Source organism: Chamaea fasciata, unplaced genomic scaffold (assembly GCF_029207755.1).
Source record: "Chamaea fasciata isolate MVZ Bird 193981 ecotype frontalis unplaced genomic scaffold, bChaFas1.0.hap1 SCAF_31, whole genome shotgun sequence".
Classification (NCBI taxonomy): domain Eukaryota; kingdom Metazoa; phylum Chordata; class Aves; order Passeriformes; family Sylviidae; genus Chamaea; species Chamaea fasciata.
Window position 1 is genome coordinate 533,402 of NW_027094116.1, and position 14,678 is coordinate 548,079.

Genomic DNA, 14,678 nt, shown 5'->3' on the forward strand with positions numbered 1-14,678 from the left:
GGAGCTCCCCAACTCCTCCTCCTTGAAGCCAGTGGCCATCCAAGTGCGGGGCCCAGCCATGGCCCAGCCCCAGTGCACAGGGATGGGCATTGGCCAGCCCTGCTCTGGCCAGCCCCAGGTGGCAGCCACGACCTGAGGCTCCCCCCGCCCCCTTGGCTTTGATTCTGGCAGCTTGAGAGCTGCTGCAAAGGTGACAATTCTGTGGCAGGAAAAGGCCTGGCTGTGGTTTGCTGGGCCCTGCAAGAAGCACAAAAGCCAATGGGAGCCCAAGCAGTGGCTCTGCGAGGGCCTTGGATGGTTTTCAGAGCAGGGCTGGCTGCAAACCCCCCTGCAGGGGCAGCTCTGAGGGAAGCAGTCCGGAAATGCAGCAATTGATCATTTTGTCCCTCTCAGCAAGGGGCTGAGAGAGCCCCAGAAGTTCTGCAGATCCCACACCCATCTGCTCAACATCCTTCACCGGGACCCTCCTTCCTGAACAAAACCTGCAGCCCTTTGGAACCTCCCAGAAAGAATGTTTGTGTTCTGGATGTGGACACCAGAAGAGAGGGAAAAGTGTGGAAATACTGAGCAGGGGCTCCAGCCGTGGATCTGGGGAACAGGGGTGTCCCAGCAGGAGCAGGAAGTGCCCAGGCAGGGGAATTCAGGGCAGGGTGGAGTGCATTTCCCAGGGAAGCAGACCCTGAGGGACACACGGGCATTTCCACAGATTCCTGTGCTCTGTTCCAAGGATGGACAGAGTTTCTCCCCTGTTGGGAGCAGAAGCCATGGGAAGTAAATCAAGTTTGAGGGTGGGAAGGAGTAAAATGGGAAGAGTTCCTAAATGTGGCCCCACCAAAGCCTTCCCTGTGGGCTGGGTTGCTGCCCAGCAGGCCGGGAACAATCCCATGGACCTGCTGGACACTCAGGGAGATTCCACACTCCATGTTATCCACAAGCAAACGCTGCTGTGGGATGCACCAATGGGCTCTTAAAGGGAACCAGAAAGTCTCATTTTTGTGGGATTTATTTGTGTTTTTATTGTCAGTGACAAGTGGGAAGGCAATGATTAAAAGGATTCTATCAACCAGACCATTTTCTATATTGTTAGTTTGATTTTGCTGAGCTTATTTTTTATTGGGAAAAAAAGTGTTTTGGGAAAATGTTTTTGCCTTTATTTCATGGTTGTATAATTTTGTCTCAGGTAATTGGGCATCAGGGAATTCGACCAAATTTAGCTGGGCATTTACCATCATCAGGGCAAGATTCTATCTGGTGGCCCCTTAAGTTTGGGCAGCGCAGAGATCACTGGGACCCACTGGGGACAGCGGGAATGCTCAGGGCCCTCCAGGATGTGCCACCTCTGGGACAGGAATCCGCAAGGACGTGGCACCCCCAGAACGAGGAACTCCCTGGGACAACACCCTGCGAGACGACCCAGGTGTCACCACAGCAGAGGAGCCCTTTTCCCTCAGGGCAGGACCCCTCTGGATGTGTCCCCCAGGACAGAACCCACGGCCTCAGCTCAGCATAAACGGCCTCTTCCTTCTGCTGCAGGAAAGAGAAAGTGAAAATCTTTCATCCCCCACAGCCCCCAAACACTGCCTGCACCCCCCAGCCCCCTTGGCCCCTTCCTGGGATCCCCCCACCGTTCCCTGCTCAGGTGTTCCCTGGGATGGCTGAGCCAGGAAATGGGGGGATGGGAAAAGCCCAGGGGTGTGTGGGGCACAGACCCAGAGCCTCCACCCTGGGGTGCCCCCCTGGCCATGAGCACACTGTGGGGGCTGTGCTGGGCTCTGAGTCACCCCAAAATCTGAGGCACGCAGGGCAGGAACTGAGACCCCCGTGCCCACCCAGCCACTGCCCATCCCTGGGAACCCCATTCCCCTGGGAACCCAACCATGGGACCCCCATTCCCTTGGTCTCTGCTCCCTGGGACCCCCATCCCAGGACTCCCATTGCCCAGGACCACCATTTCCTTGATCCCATCCCATGGGCTGCTTCTTCCCTCATAACCACTCTCCCCAAGGGTCCCCTTTTCTCCCCTGGACCCCCAACTCTGGGACCCATATTCCATGACCAAAAACCCCTGGGGAAAACTTTTCCTGCAGAACCCCCATCCCTGAATCACCGGAGACATGGAGACCCCAATTCCACTGGACCCCCATTCTCCTGGACACCCACCCCTGGTTCCCCACATCCCCTGAGGCCCCCACTCCTGGGAACACCATCCCCCACTGAGCCCCCAGACTATCCCATAATGTCCCCAGCCTGTCCCCTGCTGTGTCTCCACCCATCCCCCACCCTGCCCCTACCAAGGGCCACCTACACATGGGGGGGGGAGGTGTGACCTTTCTTCCTTCCTCTTCATCCGAAGAGCCGCCACAGCAGCGAGTGACAGCCAGTCCACATGGCCGGGGACACAGGGATGGCCGGGAAGGTGGCGCTGCTCCTGTGGGGTGAGTGCCCCGGGCACGGGCCTGACACCCCGGGGATGGGCCCTGGTGGGGCAGAGACCGGTGGGGAGGGGGCACAGGGGGACTGGGGTGTCCCCTGAGGTCCCCATGGCCCACAGAGCCAGTGTATGGGCATGGACCGCAGTGTGAGCAGAGGAGTGGGGTGGCTGTGGGGACATGAACAGGGGGACAGGGATGCAGGAACAGGGACAAGGGCCGTGTACCATGCTGATGGGGCATGAAGACAGGCGCCATTGCAATGGGATGACGGGCACTGGGCCATGGAGATGTTGCTGATGGGACCAGGGCTGTGAGGATGGTGGTGGTGACCTGTAGGAGAATGGGGTGTCCACAGTGTCCCCATGTCCTGCCTCAGCCCAGGGTGACTGAGGTGTCCCTGTCCTCAAGATCTCTGTGCTACACCAGTGTTCCCACTGCAGACAGTCTGGGGACAGACACCACACCATGTCCCCCAGGTGCTGCTGTCCCCACCCAGCCCTGTCCCTTCTCCCTTCCAGCCCAGACCCTCGGCCTCGCTGGTGAGTCCTCGGCAGATGCCATGTCCCCACCCCGCTGTCCCCAGCCCCATGATGGCCCTGGCAGGCTGGTGTCCTCTGTCACCCACAGGTGCCCAGACCACCCAGCTCCTGGTGGAGCCCCCCTGGAGGCCGGCGGTGCTGTGGGACCGGGTGACACTGACCTGCCAGGGCTCGGGGACCGCCAGTGACACCACCTGGTACAAGGATGGGCAGCGCTGGTGGCTGGAGGCGCCCGACCACTTCACTGTCACTGAGAGTGGCACCTACACGTGTAACAGACCTGGCAGTGGGCACAGCGCCTCTGTGAGAATCTTAGATGGTGAGGGGAGTTTGGGTGTCCCCAGCCTGCCCTCTGCAGGGACCCCGAGGGCTTTGGGTGGACTCCGCTCCATTGGTGTGACCAGAGCTTGTCCCCTGCACACGGGGACATCCCAGACAATCCCAGTTTGGGGGGACCCTATTTCTGGAATTGGGGACCCGTGGTATATTTTGTGCCCCAATGAGGGGTCCCCATGAAAACGGGATCCCTCTGGTGTGACAGGACCCTCGCGTCCCCCAGACCAGCTGGTGCTGCAGGTGCCGACCCAGCCACTGCTGGAGGGGGACACGGTGACACTGCGCTGCCGGGGCTTTCGGGACATGTTGGTCACTGGGATGCGATTCTACCATGAATTCAAGGAGGTCAGGAGGTCCCTCCGTGGGATCGAGCTGTCCCTGTCCCCTCTGCATCTGAACCACAGTGGCCGCTACCGCTGCGGGGGCCGGGTGAACTCTGAGCTGTCACCGTGGGTGCAGTCGGTACCGGTGACAGTGACAGTGCACGGTGAGCACCCCACAACTGCCACCCCAGAACCCCCACAGCCCCTCCGCAGGGGCTCATGGTCACAAATCCCCCTCCCCTCTCCTTCCCAGAGCTCTTCACGGTGCCGGTGCTGGAGGGTCCCCCCGAGCCCATCGAGGGGTCCCCCCTCAATCTCAGCTGCCTCAGCACCCCCAGCCCCCTGCGGCCCCCAGCCCCCCTCCTGCACCTCTTCTACCGGGACGGGCAGTCGGTGGGGGGCCCGCAGGTGTCACCGCAGCTCCTGGTACCTGCCGTGGGGGTCTCTGACTCGGGTAATTACAGCTGCCAGGTGCGCTCCGAGGGGGGGGCCGTGCAGAAGAGCAGCGCCCGGCTCCGTGTCACGGTGCGCAGTGAGTGCGGGGATGGGCGCGGGGATGGGCACGGGGAGCCCCCACAGCCTCCTCGGGTCCCCTACTCAGCCTGGGGACCTCCATCCCTCTTTGGCATCTCACATCCCTTCTCAGGTCCCTGCTCCATCCTTTGATCTTCTTTTGTTACCTGGGTCCTTCAAACCCCATTCTCCCATGTAACCCTAATCCCTCTCTGGGGTCCCTGCACTCCTCCTTGGGTGCCCTTCTTGCTCCCTGAAGATCTCTCCATCCTCCTCCTAAGCCCCCTCTTTCCCCTCCCCATGTCCCCTACCCTTCCTTTGTCCCCAGTCCCTCCTGTGTCCCCCAGCAAGGGTCTCACTCTCAGGAGTGTCCCTGTGCGTTCAGCCGCCCCGGGGGACAGGTGGCACTGGGGGACCGCCTGGTGCTGAGCTGCAAAGTAGCCACAGGGACAGGTCCTCTGTCCTTCACCTGGCACCAGGGGGGCTCAGGAGCACTGCTTGGCACCGGCGCCCACCTGCAGCTGTGGCACATTGGGAACAATGACAGCGGCTACTACCAGTGCCGGGTCAGCGATGGGGACAGTGCAGCTGAGAGCCCCCATTGCACACCACCATCCTGGGGAACAGAACTACTTAGCTTGTGATGACCCCACCTGTGGAAACCCCCACCCCACCCATGCCAACCTCATCCAACCCTCATGTTCCCCACACCATCCCTGTCCCATCCCAGGCCACAGCCCCCGCCACTGCAAATCATGGTCCCATGTGACTGGAACCTCGGGCTCCACGTCCCCCACCCAGGACATCCCACCCGTGGCTCTCTCCTCCCACCTGTAACATCCATCCCCCACACCAGGTCACCATCACTGCCACTCCATGTCACCGTCACAGGTTAGCGGGACCCTCGTGATTGGGGTGATTCCACCCACAGCCTGCCCCAGCCTGCCCCATCCCCCTCCCACTCCATCCTCATTGCACCCATGGCATCCCTGCCTCCCACATCCACTGTTGGCCACAACCACTGCCACATTGGGACCCTCTGTCTGTTGGTGTCCCCAGTCACAACAGCCCCCATGTGACCCTCACATTCTACAAGGCAAAATTCATCCCACCCTCATCCACCCTGTCCCAGCCGCCCAACACTGGCTGCCAGCCCCTCCCCCCATCATCAGCCCTGTCTCTGTCCACACAGTTCCCGTGGCCAATGCCACCATCACCCCAGGTCTCCCGTCACACCAGGTGCAAACAGGTGACCCCGTGACCCTGCACTGCTCAGTGCAGGTGGGCTCAGCCCCTGTCAACTTCACCTGGCTGCACAATGGGCAGGAGGTGGCCGAGGGTCCTGTCCTGCAGCTCGGGAACGTCGATGTGGGACATTCAGGCACCTACCAGTGCATGGCCACCAACCAGCTGGGACAGGACGGGCACCACGTGTTCCGGGCACTCAGCCCTGAGCTGGCCCTGGAGGTGACATCGTGGGGACATGGAGGCACAGGTGGGCTCACAGGGGGTCACCCTGGTGGTCTGACACCCCCGGCTTGTCGGTGACCTCAGTTTTCCCCCACTCTCTCTGGCAGTGACAGAAAGGGAACAGGGAACAGGAAACAGGATGGGTCACCTGAGGTCACAATGGTTGCAGGACCCCTGGGGTGATGGATGACCCCTCTGTGTTCCCCTTTGTCTCCAGCAGTGGCTGCAGGAGTCAGTGGTTCCCTGTTGTTCCTGGTCCTGCTCCTGGGTGTCATCATGGCCTGGCACTGGTGGCACCGCATTGGTGGGTGACCATGGGGCTGACGGGGTTCCCCGAGAGGGGTGGGAAGCCCCCAGACTGAAGGGGTGATAGGGTGGTACCCACAGCTCCTGACTTGGGTTGTGCTGAGCCCCCAGTGTCCTTGGCTGAGTGTCCTGGGCGATTTGGGCAGGTGTGGGAGGGTCACACAGCAATGTTGGGTTTTCTTTTGGGGTCCTGGGGGATTTTTGAGGGTCCCCCTCCCTGCTGCGCTTGGGGTTCTGGGTGCTCAGGGCACCGGTTCAGGGGTTCTGAGGGGCTCCAGAGATGCTCAGAGGTCCTGTGGGAATTGAGGGTCTGGTGGTGGGTTCAGGATTCCCGTGGGTGCTCAGGGCCCTGGGGATCCCACAGTCACCCCTTCCCTCTCCTTTGCAGCCACCAGGAAGAAGCAGGAAAGGTGAGTGGGGGCTCCATTCACAACCCCTCTTCTACTCTCACACCCTAAACCCTCCATGTGCTCCCAAAACCCCTCCATCCCCACAGGGCACATCCACAGCCCCTGGTCCCCCCAGAGGAGGAGGAGGAGGTTCTGTACACCCATGTTGTGAAAACCGAGCGGGCAGGGGGTGAGTACGGGGACAGGGAAATACAGGGACATGTCACCCGCTGGGGTCACCCCCAGCCGGGTCCCCCCAGCCAGTGTCTCTCACAGGGCTCCCCAGTGCTGCCCTCCCCAAGGACACCACGGTGACCTATGCAGAGCTGCCAGGACCCCATGGACGACCACAGGATACCAGCAACATCTACGAGAGTGTGCCGTGACACTGAGGAAACTGGGGGGCACTGGGGGACACCGGGGATCCCCTCACCCTGAGCTTCTGTGGTTGCCATCCAGCCTGAGGTGGTGGTCAGGAGAAGGGGCTGGTGCACAGAGCACCCAGTGCTCCCCATTCCATCTCCCAGTACCACCACGGCTTCCCCATTCCTCCTCCCATTGTTCCCAGTACACCCAGGGGCTCCCCCTTTCCCTTCCCAGTACTCCCACAGTCCCAGTGGCGGCACATTCCCCCTCCCAGTGCAAGGAGGGCACACGGTTGGTTTCGATACACTTCAGCCCAAAATGCAGCTTTTTGGTTAAACTGGCACAAGTGGTGTTTGTTCAGCCCTGTTGGGCTTTAGGAATGGAATTCTCCAGTTCTGGCTTCCACTAAACAACCAGGGGCCTGGGGAGCCCCGAGGGTGGAGGGCCCGAAATGGCCGAGGGGAGACCCCGGCAGGGCGGGGGAGCGGAGACCCTGGGCTGGGCTCTGCGGAAAGGAGGGACCAGTACGGTGGTCCCAGAGCATGGGGAAGGGGCCCAGCTGCCATAGCGCTGCGAGTGCCGGGACTGTCACGGCGCGCATGAACCGACTGTGAGAGCGTGTCCCAAGCCACTGTCGCCATGTGTCGGGACAGCCCATGGCCACGGTGACGCCCCCACAGCTTTGGGCACTCGGAATGGGCGGGGCAGGGGCGGGGCAGAGCCCTGTCCATTCCCCGTGCCCTGTGCAGGTGAGGAGGGCAGGGATGGAGCAGCTTTGGGGACACCTGGAATCGATACAAGGTCATTCCCCAGAGCCACACCATGACTGTGGGCAGAGCCCCGGCTCAACATTTCCACACTTTTCCCTCTGGTCTGGTGGCTGCAGCCAGAACCCAAATATTCTTTCCATGAGGTTCCAAAGGGCTGCAGGTTTGAGACAAGAAGGAGGAGGGTCCCGGTCAGGTTGTTGAGCAGATGGGTGTGGGATTTGCAGAACTTCTGGGGCTCTCTCAGCCTCTTGCTGAGAGGGACAAAATGATCAATTGCTGCATTTCCGGACTGCTTCCCTCACAGCTGCCCCTGCAGGGGGGTTTGCAGCCAGCCCTGCTCTGAAAACCATCCAAGGCCCTCGCAGAGCCACTGCTTGGGCTCCCATTGGCTTTTGTGCTTCTTGCAGGGCCCAGCAAACCACAGCCAGGCCTTTTCCTGCCACAGAATTGTCACCTTTGCAGCCGCTCTAAAGCTGCCAGAATCCAATGGGCACCTAAACTGAACCAGAAAGTTTCATTTCTGTGGGATTTGTTTGTGCTTTTATTATGAGTGACTTTTTGGGAGAGTAGCAAGTAAAAGGATTATATCGACCAGACAATTTTGCATGTCATCTGTTTGATTTTGGTGATTTTCTTTTTAGTGGGAAAAAAGGGTGTGGGAAAAGACGTTTGCCTTTATTTCCTGGGTGTCTAATTTTGTCTCAGCCAATTGGGCAACAGGGAATACAAGCAAATTTCGCCTGGCATTTACCATCATCAGGGCAAGATTCCACTTGATGCCCCCTTAAGTTTGGGCAGCCCAGAGGTCACAGGGCCCCACTGGGGACAGCGGGAATGCTCAGGGCCCCCCAGGATGTGCCACCTCTGGGACAGGAATCCCCAAGGCCGTGGCACCCCCAGAACGAGGAATCCCCTGGGACAAGACCCTGGGACAAGCCCCAGGTGTCACCACAGCAGAGGAGCCCTTTTCCCTCAGGGCAGGACCCCTCTGGATGTGCCCCCCAGGACAGAACCCACGGCCTCAGCTCACCATAAACGGCCTCTTCCTTCTGCTGCAGGAAAGAGAAAGTGAAAATCTTTCATCCCCCACAGCCCCTGAACACTGCCTGCACCCCCCAGCCCCCTTGGCCCCTTCCGGGGATCCCCCCACCGTTCCCTGCTCAGGTGTTCCCTGGGATGGCTGAGCCAGGAAATGGGGGGATGGGAAAAGCCCAGGGGTGTGTGGGGCACAGACCCAGAGCCTCCACCCTGGGGTGCCCCCCTGGCCATGAGCACACTGTGGGGGCTGTGCTGGGCTCTGAGTCACCCCAAAATCTGAGGCACCCAGGGCAGGAGCTGAGACCCCCGTGCCCACCCAGCCACTGCCCATCCCTGGGACCCCCATTCCCCTGGGAAGCCAACCATGGGACCCCCATTCCCTTGGTCTCTGCTCCCTGGGACCCCCCTTCCAGGACTCCCATTGCCCAGGACCACCATTGCCTTGATCCCATCCCATGGGATGCTTGTTCCCATAGAACCCAAATTTCCAAGGGTCCCCTTTTCTCCCCTGGACCCCCAACCCTGGGACCCATATTCCATAACCAAAAACCCCTGGGGAAACCTTTTCCTGCAGGACCCCCATCCCTGAATCACCGGAGACATGGAGACCCCAATTCCCCTGGACCCCCATTCTCCTGGACACCCCTCCTTGGTTCCCTGCATCCCCTGAGGCCCCCACTCCTGGGAACACCATCCCCCACTGAGCCCCCAGACTATCCCATAATGTCCCCAGCCTGTCCCCTGCTGTGTCTCCACCCATCCCCCACCCTGCCCCCACCAAGGGCCACCTACACATGGGGACGAGGTGTGACCTTTCTTCCTTCCTCTTCATCCGAAGAGCCGCCACCCAGGGGACCGGTGGCCACAGCAGCGAGTGACAGCCAGTGCACATGGCCGGGGACACGGGGATGGCTGGGAAGGTGGCGCTGCTCCTGTGGGGTGAGTGCCCCGGGCACGGGCCTGACACCCCGGGGATGGGCCCTGGTGAGGCAGAGACCGGTGGGGAGGGGGCACGGGGGGGCTGGGATGTCCCCTGAGGTCCCCAAGGCCAGCAGAGCCAGTGCATGGGCATGGACCCGGACCCCAGTGTGAGCAGAGGAGTGGGGTGGCTGTGCGGACAGGAAAAGGGGGACAAGAAGAGGGGAACTGGGATGTGAGGACAGTAACAGGGGGAGAGAAATGTGGGGACAAGGATGTGGCAAAGGAACCTTGGGGCTGTAGCAGTTGTGGGGACAGGGACAGGGGCACAGGAATGCAGGGACAGGGAGAAGGGCCATGTACCATGCAGATGGGCTGTGGGGATGAGTTCCATTAGAATGGGATGACGGGCCATGGGGATGTTGCTGATGGGACCAGGGCTGTGAGGATGGTGGTGGTGACCTGTTGGAGAATGGGGTGTCCACAGTGTCCCCATGTTCTGCCTTAGCCCAGGGTGACCGAGGTGTCCCTGTCCTCAAGACCTCTGTGCTACACCAGTGTTCCCACTGCAGGCAGTCTGGGGACAGACACCACACCATGTCCCCCAGGTGCTGCTGTCCCCACCCAACCCTGTCCCTTCTCCCTTCTAGCCCACACCCTCGGCCTCGCTGGTGAGTCCTCGGCAGATGCCATGTCCCCACCCCACTGTCCCCAGCCCCATGCAATGGCCCTGGCAGGCTGGTGTCCCCTGTCACCCGCAGGTGCCCAGACCACCCAGCTCCTGGTGGAGCCCCCCTGGAGGCCGGCAGTGCTGTGGGACCAGGTGACACTGACCTGCCAGGGCTTGGGGACCGCCGGTGCCACCACCTGGTACAAGGACGGGCAGCGTTGGGGGCAGAACAGAAGCGACCGCTTCACTGTCACCGAGAGTGGCACCTACACATGTGACAGACCTGGCAGTGGGTCCAGCCCTGCCTTGAGAGTCATGAATGGTGAGGGGGGATCTTAAATGATCAGGGTGGCCTCTTGTTGGGTCTGCGTGGGCTCCACTCCAGGTGTCGCCTTACACCGCTCGTGTGGCAAGAGCCTGTCCCCTGCACTCAGGGTCATCCCTGTGCATCCCAGTGTGATGGGACCCCCGTGGTGACACCTGTGCCACGGAGCGTCTCCTGGTGTTCCTGGGATCCTCCCGCGCAATGGAGACTCCACCCAGATGTCCGCAGTGCCATGGGCATCCAACTTGGAAAGGTCCCGTGCCACTCAGTTTGAAGGGACTCTCCTGTCCCACAGACCGGCTGGTGCTGCAGGTGCCAGCACAGACACTACTGGAGGGAGACACGGTGAAACTGCGCTGCCGGGTCAGGCAGGACATGTCGGTCAGCAGGGTGCGGTTTTACCAGGATGGGAAGGATCCTGGAGGGTTCCTCACTGGGACCGAGCTGTCCCTGTCCCCCCTGCAGCTGAAACACAGTGGCCGCTACCACTGTGTGGCCTTCATGAGCTTCGGGCTGTCACTGTCAACACCAGTGACAGTGACAGTGCACGGTGAGCACCCCCACTGCTGGAACTCCAATATCCTGACACCCCCAAAGTCACTTCCCAGGGGACTCAGAGTCACAGCCCTCACCTCTCCTCTCCTTCCTAGAGCTCTTCACGGTGCCGGTGCTGGAGGGTCCCCCAGAGCCCATCGAGGGGTCCCCCCTCAATCTCAGCTGCCTCAGCACCCCCAGCCCCCTGCGGCCCCCAGCCCCCCTCCTGCACCTCTTCTACCGGGACGGGCAGTTGGTGGGGGGCCCGCAGGTGTCCCCGCAGCTCCAGGTGCCCGCCGTGGGGGTCTCTGACTTGGGGAATTACAGCTGCCAGGTGCGCTCCGAGGAGGGGACTGTGCGGAAGAGCAGCGCCCGACTCCGCGTCACGGTGCGCAGTGAGTGTGGGGATGGGCACGGGGAGCCCCCACAGCCATCCCAGGGCTCCCATCCTTTCTCAACCCTCTGTATGTTGCCCTGCCTTCCCTGGGCTCTCCCTGCATCCTCCCATCACCTTTCCTGCTGCCTGCATCCCTCACCAGGTCCCCTCACCCCTCCCCAGCTGCACCTCTCCCTCTCTGAGGTCCTTCCATTGTCCACAGGTCCCACTATCCCTGTCTGGGTCCCCAAAACCTTCCCTGTGGCTCCCTTCAACCCTCTCTATGTGTCTCCTGGCTGAATCTCTCACCCTGCCCTGGGGTCCCTTCCAGCCTTTTCCAAGCCTCTCTCCCATCTCTGGGCCCCCTTCTTCCTCACAGGGATCCCTTCATCCCTCTCTGATCCTCCCCCTCCCTAAGTCCTTCTCTGCTCCCTGGTGTCCCCCACTCCTCATCCCATGTCCCCAATCCCTCGTGTGTCCACCCGCAGGTGTCCCACTCTCGGGGGGAGTGCAGCCCCCTGCGGGACAGGTGGCACTGGGTGACTGCCTGGTGCTGAGCTGTGCAGTGGCCACAGGGACAGGTCCTCTGTCCTTCACCTGGCACCGGAGGGGCTCAGAGGCACTGCTGGGTGCCAGCCCCCACCTGGAGCTGTGGCACTTAGGGGACTAGGAAAACAGCCACACCAGTGCTGGGCCAGTGATGGGGACAGTGTGGCCAAGAGCCCCACACTGAACCTCACTGTCCTTGGCCTGAGGGAGATCCCACCCACAGCATCCCCAATTCCACACATTCCCATTCCACCCCAACTGCCCACACCATCCCCAATCCACCCCAGGTCACAGCCCCCACCCCTGGCTGTCACAGCCCAGGGGAACTGGGACCGTCTGGCTCCAGGTGTCCCCACCCAGGACATCCAGGCCATGGATCCCTAATGCCAGCTGTCACATGTCCCACTCCCCATCAGGTCACATTCACCCTACTGAGCGTGACTCTCCAGGGGAGTGAGTCCCTTGGCACTGGGGTGATGCCCCCGTTGATTTGCCTCATCAGACCCATCACATCCCACCCACGCCATTCCGTGCCCCCCACGAGGTGACAGCCACCACCACCCTTGGACACAGCCGCCCTCATGCCATCCTCACCTCAGCCTCATCCCATCCTCAGCCCTCCCCCCTCATCCATCACATGCCCTCATCCCACAGCACATGATGGCTCCACCCCATGGGATCACTGTCCTGGCTGAAGGAGACCCTCTGTCTCCAGGTGCCACCACACAGACTCCCTCAATCCCCCAGGCTGGGTGCAGCCCCTCCTCCTGGCCTCAGCCCTGTCTCTGTCCCCACAGTGCCCGTGGCCAATGCCACCATCACCCCCAGTCCCCTGTCACACCAGGTGCACGCAGGTGACCCCGTGACCCTGCGCTGCTCGGTGCAGGTGGGCTCAGCCCGTCACCTTCACCTGGCTGCGTGATGGGCAGATGGTGGCCCAGGGTCCCGTCCTGGAGCTTGGGAATGTCAGTGTGGGCCATTCGGGCACCTACCAGTGCGTGGCCACCAACCAGCTGGGACAGGACGGGCACCGCGTGTTCCGGGCACTCAGCCCTGAGCTGGCCCTGGAGGTGATCCCTGGCTCACCCTGGGTCACAGGTGGGCTCACAAGGGGTCACTGGGTTGTTCAGGATCCCCGAGATTTAATGTGACCTTGACATGTCCTCCTCTGTCCCCAGCAGTGGCTGTGAATGTCGGCAGGACCCTCCTGTTCCTGCTCCTGCTCCTGGCTGTCATTGGGGGCTGTCACTGCTGGCACCATTGGGGTGGGTGACAATGGGGGGATGGGGGTCCTGGAGTGAGGGGAAGCCCCCAGAGTGGGGGCAGAGACAGGGCAGCACCCAGGGCCCCTGAGCTGGGGGAAACGGAGCCCACAGTGATGTCGGCTGGAGGTCCTGGGGGGTCTGGGGGGAATTTCGATGGTCTTGGTTGGGCTCCAGGGCCATCCCTGGGTAGGCTTTGAGGAACATTGGGGTGGCATTGGGAGCTCCTGGAGGGTTTGGGCAGCTCTTGGAGGGCTGTGCAGGGATTTAGGGAAATCTTTCTGGGGTCCTGTGGGAGTTTGGGGGTCCTGTGGCTGGTTGGACCTGCTGGGGTCCCAGGAAGGTTCAGGGGTCTCGGGGTCTCCATGGTCACCCCCTCTCCTTTTCCTTGCAGCAACCACGAAGCCCCAGGAAAGGTGAGTGGGGGTCTCCAGCAAGGACTACCCTTTCCCCGTTTCACAGACACCCCTCAGACCTTCCTTATCCCCACAGGACCCCCCCAGAAGAGGGGGAAGTGCTGGGACCCCACATTGATGGCACCGAGTGGGCAAGGAGTGAGTACAGGGGGGGACAGGGACACGTCACCCACCAGTGTCACCGCTCACCCAGGCCCTCACAACCAGTGTCACTCTCAGGGCCTCCCCAAGTGACCCCAGGCCCTGCCCCTCCTCGAAATCCACAAGTGACCAACATGGAGCTGCCGAGACCCTACAAGAGACAGCAGGACCCTGATGACACCTTTGAGGGTGTGCTGTGACACTGGGGACACTGGCAGCACTGGGAGGCATCGGTTCCCCTCAGCAGTCCCTTCTTCCTCTTCACTGCACCCCACAGGACTCCTCGTTCCCTCGCCCAGTGCCAGGCTGGCACGCGACCCTTTTCCCTCTTATTGTACCCAAAATTCAGCTTTCTGATTAAACTGCGAGAAACAAGGCTCCTGGCTTCAGGCGGCAGCTGTTTGTGGGAGCACGGCTGTGGCTGCCCAGCTCCGCTGTTTTCTGTGGCTGCTTTGGCTTTTCCTACACTTGAACCCAACAACCCGTGTCCCACCCGAGCCTCGTAGCTCATGCTACAGCTTGGGAGGTTTTGATAAACTTCCTTTGCCACCCTGGGTGTGCCTCCTCCCACCGTTCCAGCCGCCACTCCGAGGGTTCCTGCAGCAGCCCATTTTGCCATCCGGAGCGGCACCGTTCCCAGCTGCCCCCCAGCCCCGTCAGTGAGGGAAGGACGCTTCTCTCTCTCTCCCGCCCGCTGAGTCTCCATTAACCATGGAGAGAGAGACAGCCGAGCTGTTGCCACAGCGCCCCCTGCAGCCGCGGGGGAATCATCGCACCCGCCCTGCCTGGCCGGGAGCCACCAGCGCCCCTGCCGGCTGTGCCCGGAACTGCACCGCAGGGGAAGTGCCTGCAGCCCCGAGAGGGCTGGGACTGGGTTTGTGCTTTTGTTTGTTGTTGGTGGCGGTGTTGTTTGTTTGTCTTGTTATAGATATTCTAGTGAAGAACTGTTATTCCTCTTCCCATGTCTTTGCCTGGAAGCCCCTTAACTTCAAAATGATAATACTT

At 61.3% G+C, this 14,678-nt stretch overlaps 2 protein-coding genes and 1 long non-coding RNA gene across 3 annotated transcripts; all 3 read left to right on the top strand.

Moving 5' to 3' along the window:
* The first annotated feature begins 2,386 nt into the window (after positions 1-2,386).
* Positions 2,387-6,694, top strand: LOC136302910 (Fc receptor-like protein 4). Its single transcript, XM_066206492.1, has 10 exons — positions 2,387-2,435; positions 2,951-2,971; positions 3,060-3,290; positions 3,531-3,794; positions 3,884-4,162; positions 5,336-5,638; positions 5,831-5,917; positions 6,308-6,329; positions 6,416-6,498; positions 6,585-6,694. Exons 1-10 carry the CDS (start codon positions 2,387-2,389, stop codon positions 6,692-6,694), a joined length of 1,449 nt encoding a protein of 482 aa, XP_066062589.1.
* A 431-nt stretch (positions 6,695-7,125) lies between these two features.
* On the top strand, positions 7,126-13,044 carry LOC136302912 (Fc receptor-like protein 3). Its single transcript, XM_066206493.1, has 8 exons — positions 7,126-7,198; positions 10,051-10,071; positions 10,210-10,392; positions 10,691-10,945; positions 11,046-11,324; positions 12,652-12,740; positions 12,784-12,924; positions 13,033-13,044. Exons 1-8 carry the CDS (start codon positions 7,126-7,128, stop codon positions 13,042-13,044), a joined length of 1,053 nt encoding a protein of 350 aa, XP_066062590.1.
* A 465-nt stretch (positions 13,045-13,509) lies between these two features.
* LOC136302959 (uncharacterized) lies at positions 13,510-13,831 on the top strand. The gene is made up of 3 exons (XR_010724150.1): positions 13,510-13,532; positions 13,609-13,670; positions 13,752-13,831. It is a non-coding gene; the product is annotated as an uncharacterized lncRNA (long non-coding RNA).
* The last annotated feature ends 847 nt before the right edge of the window (positions 13,832-14,678 follow it).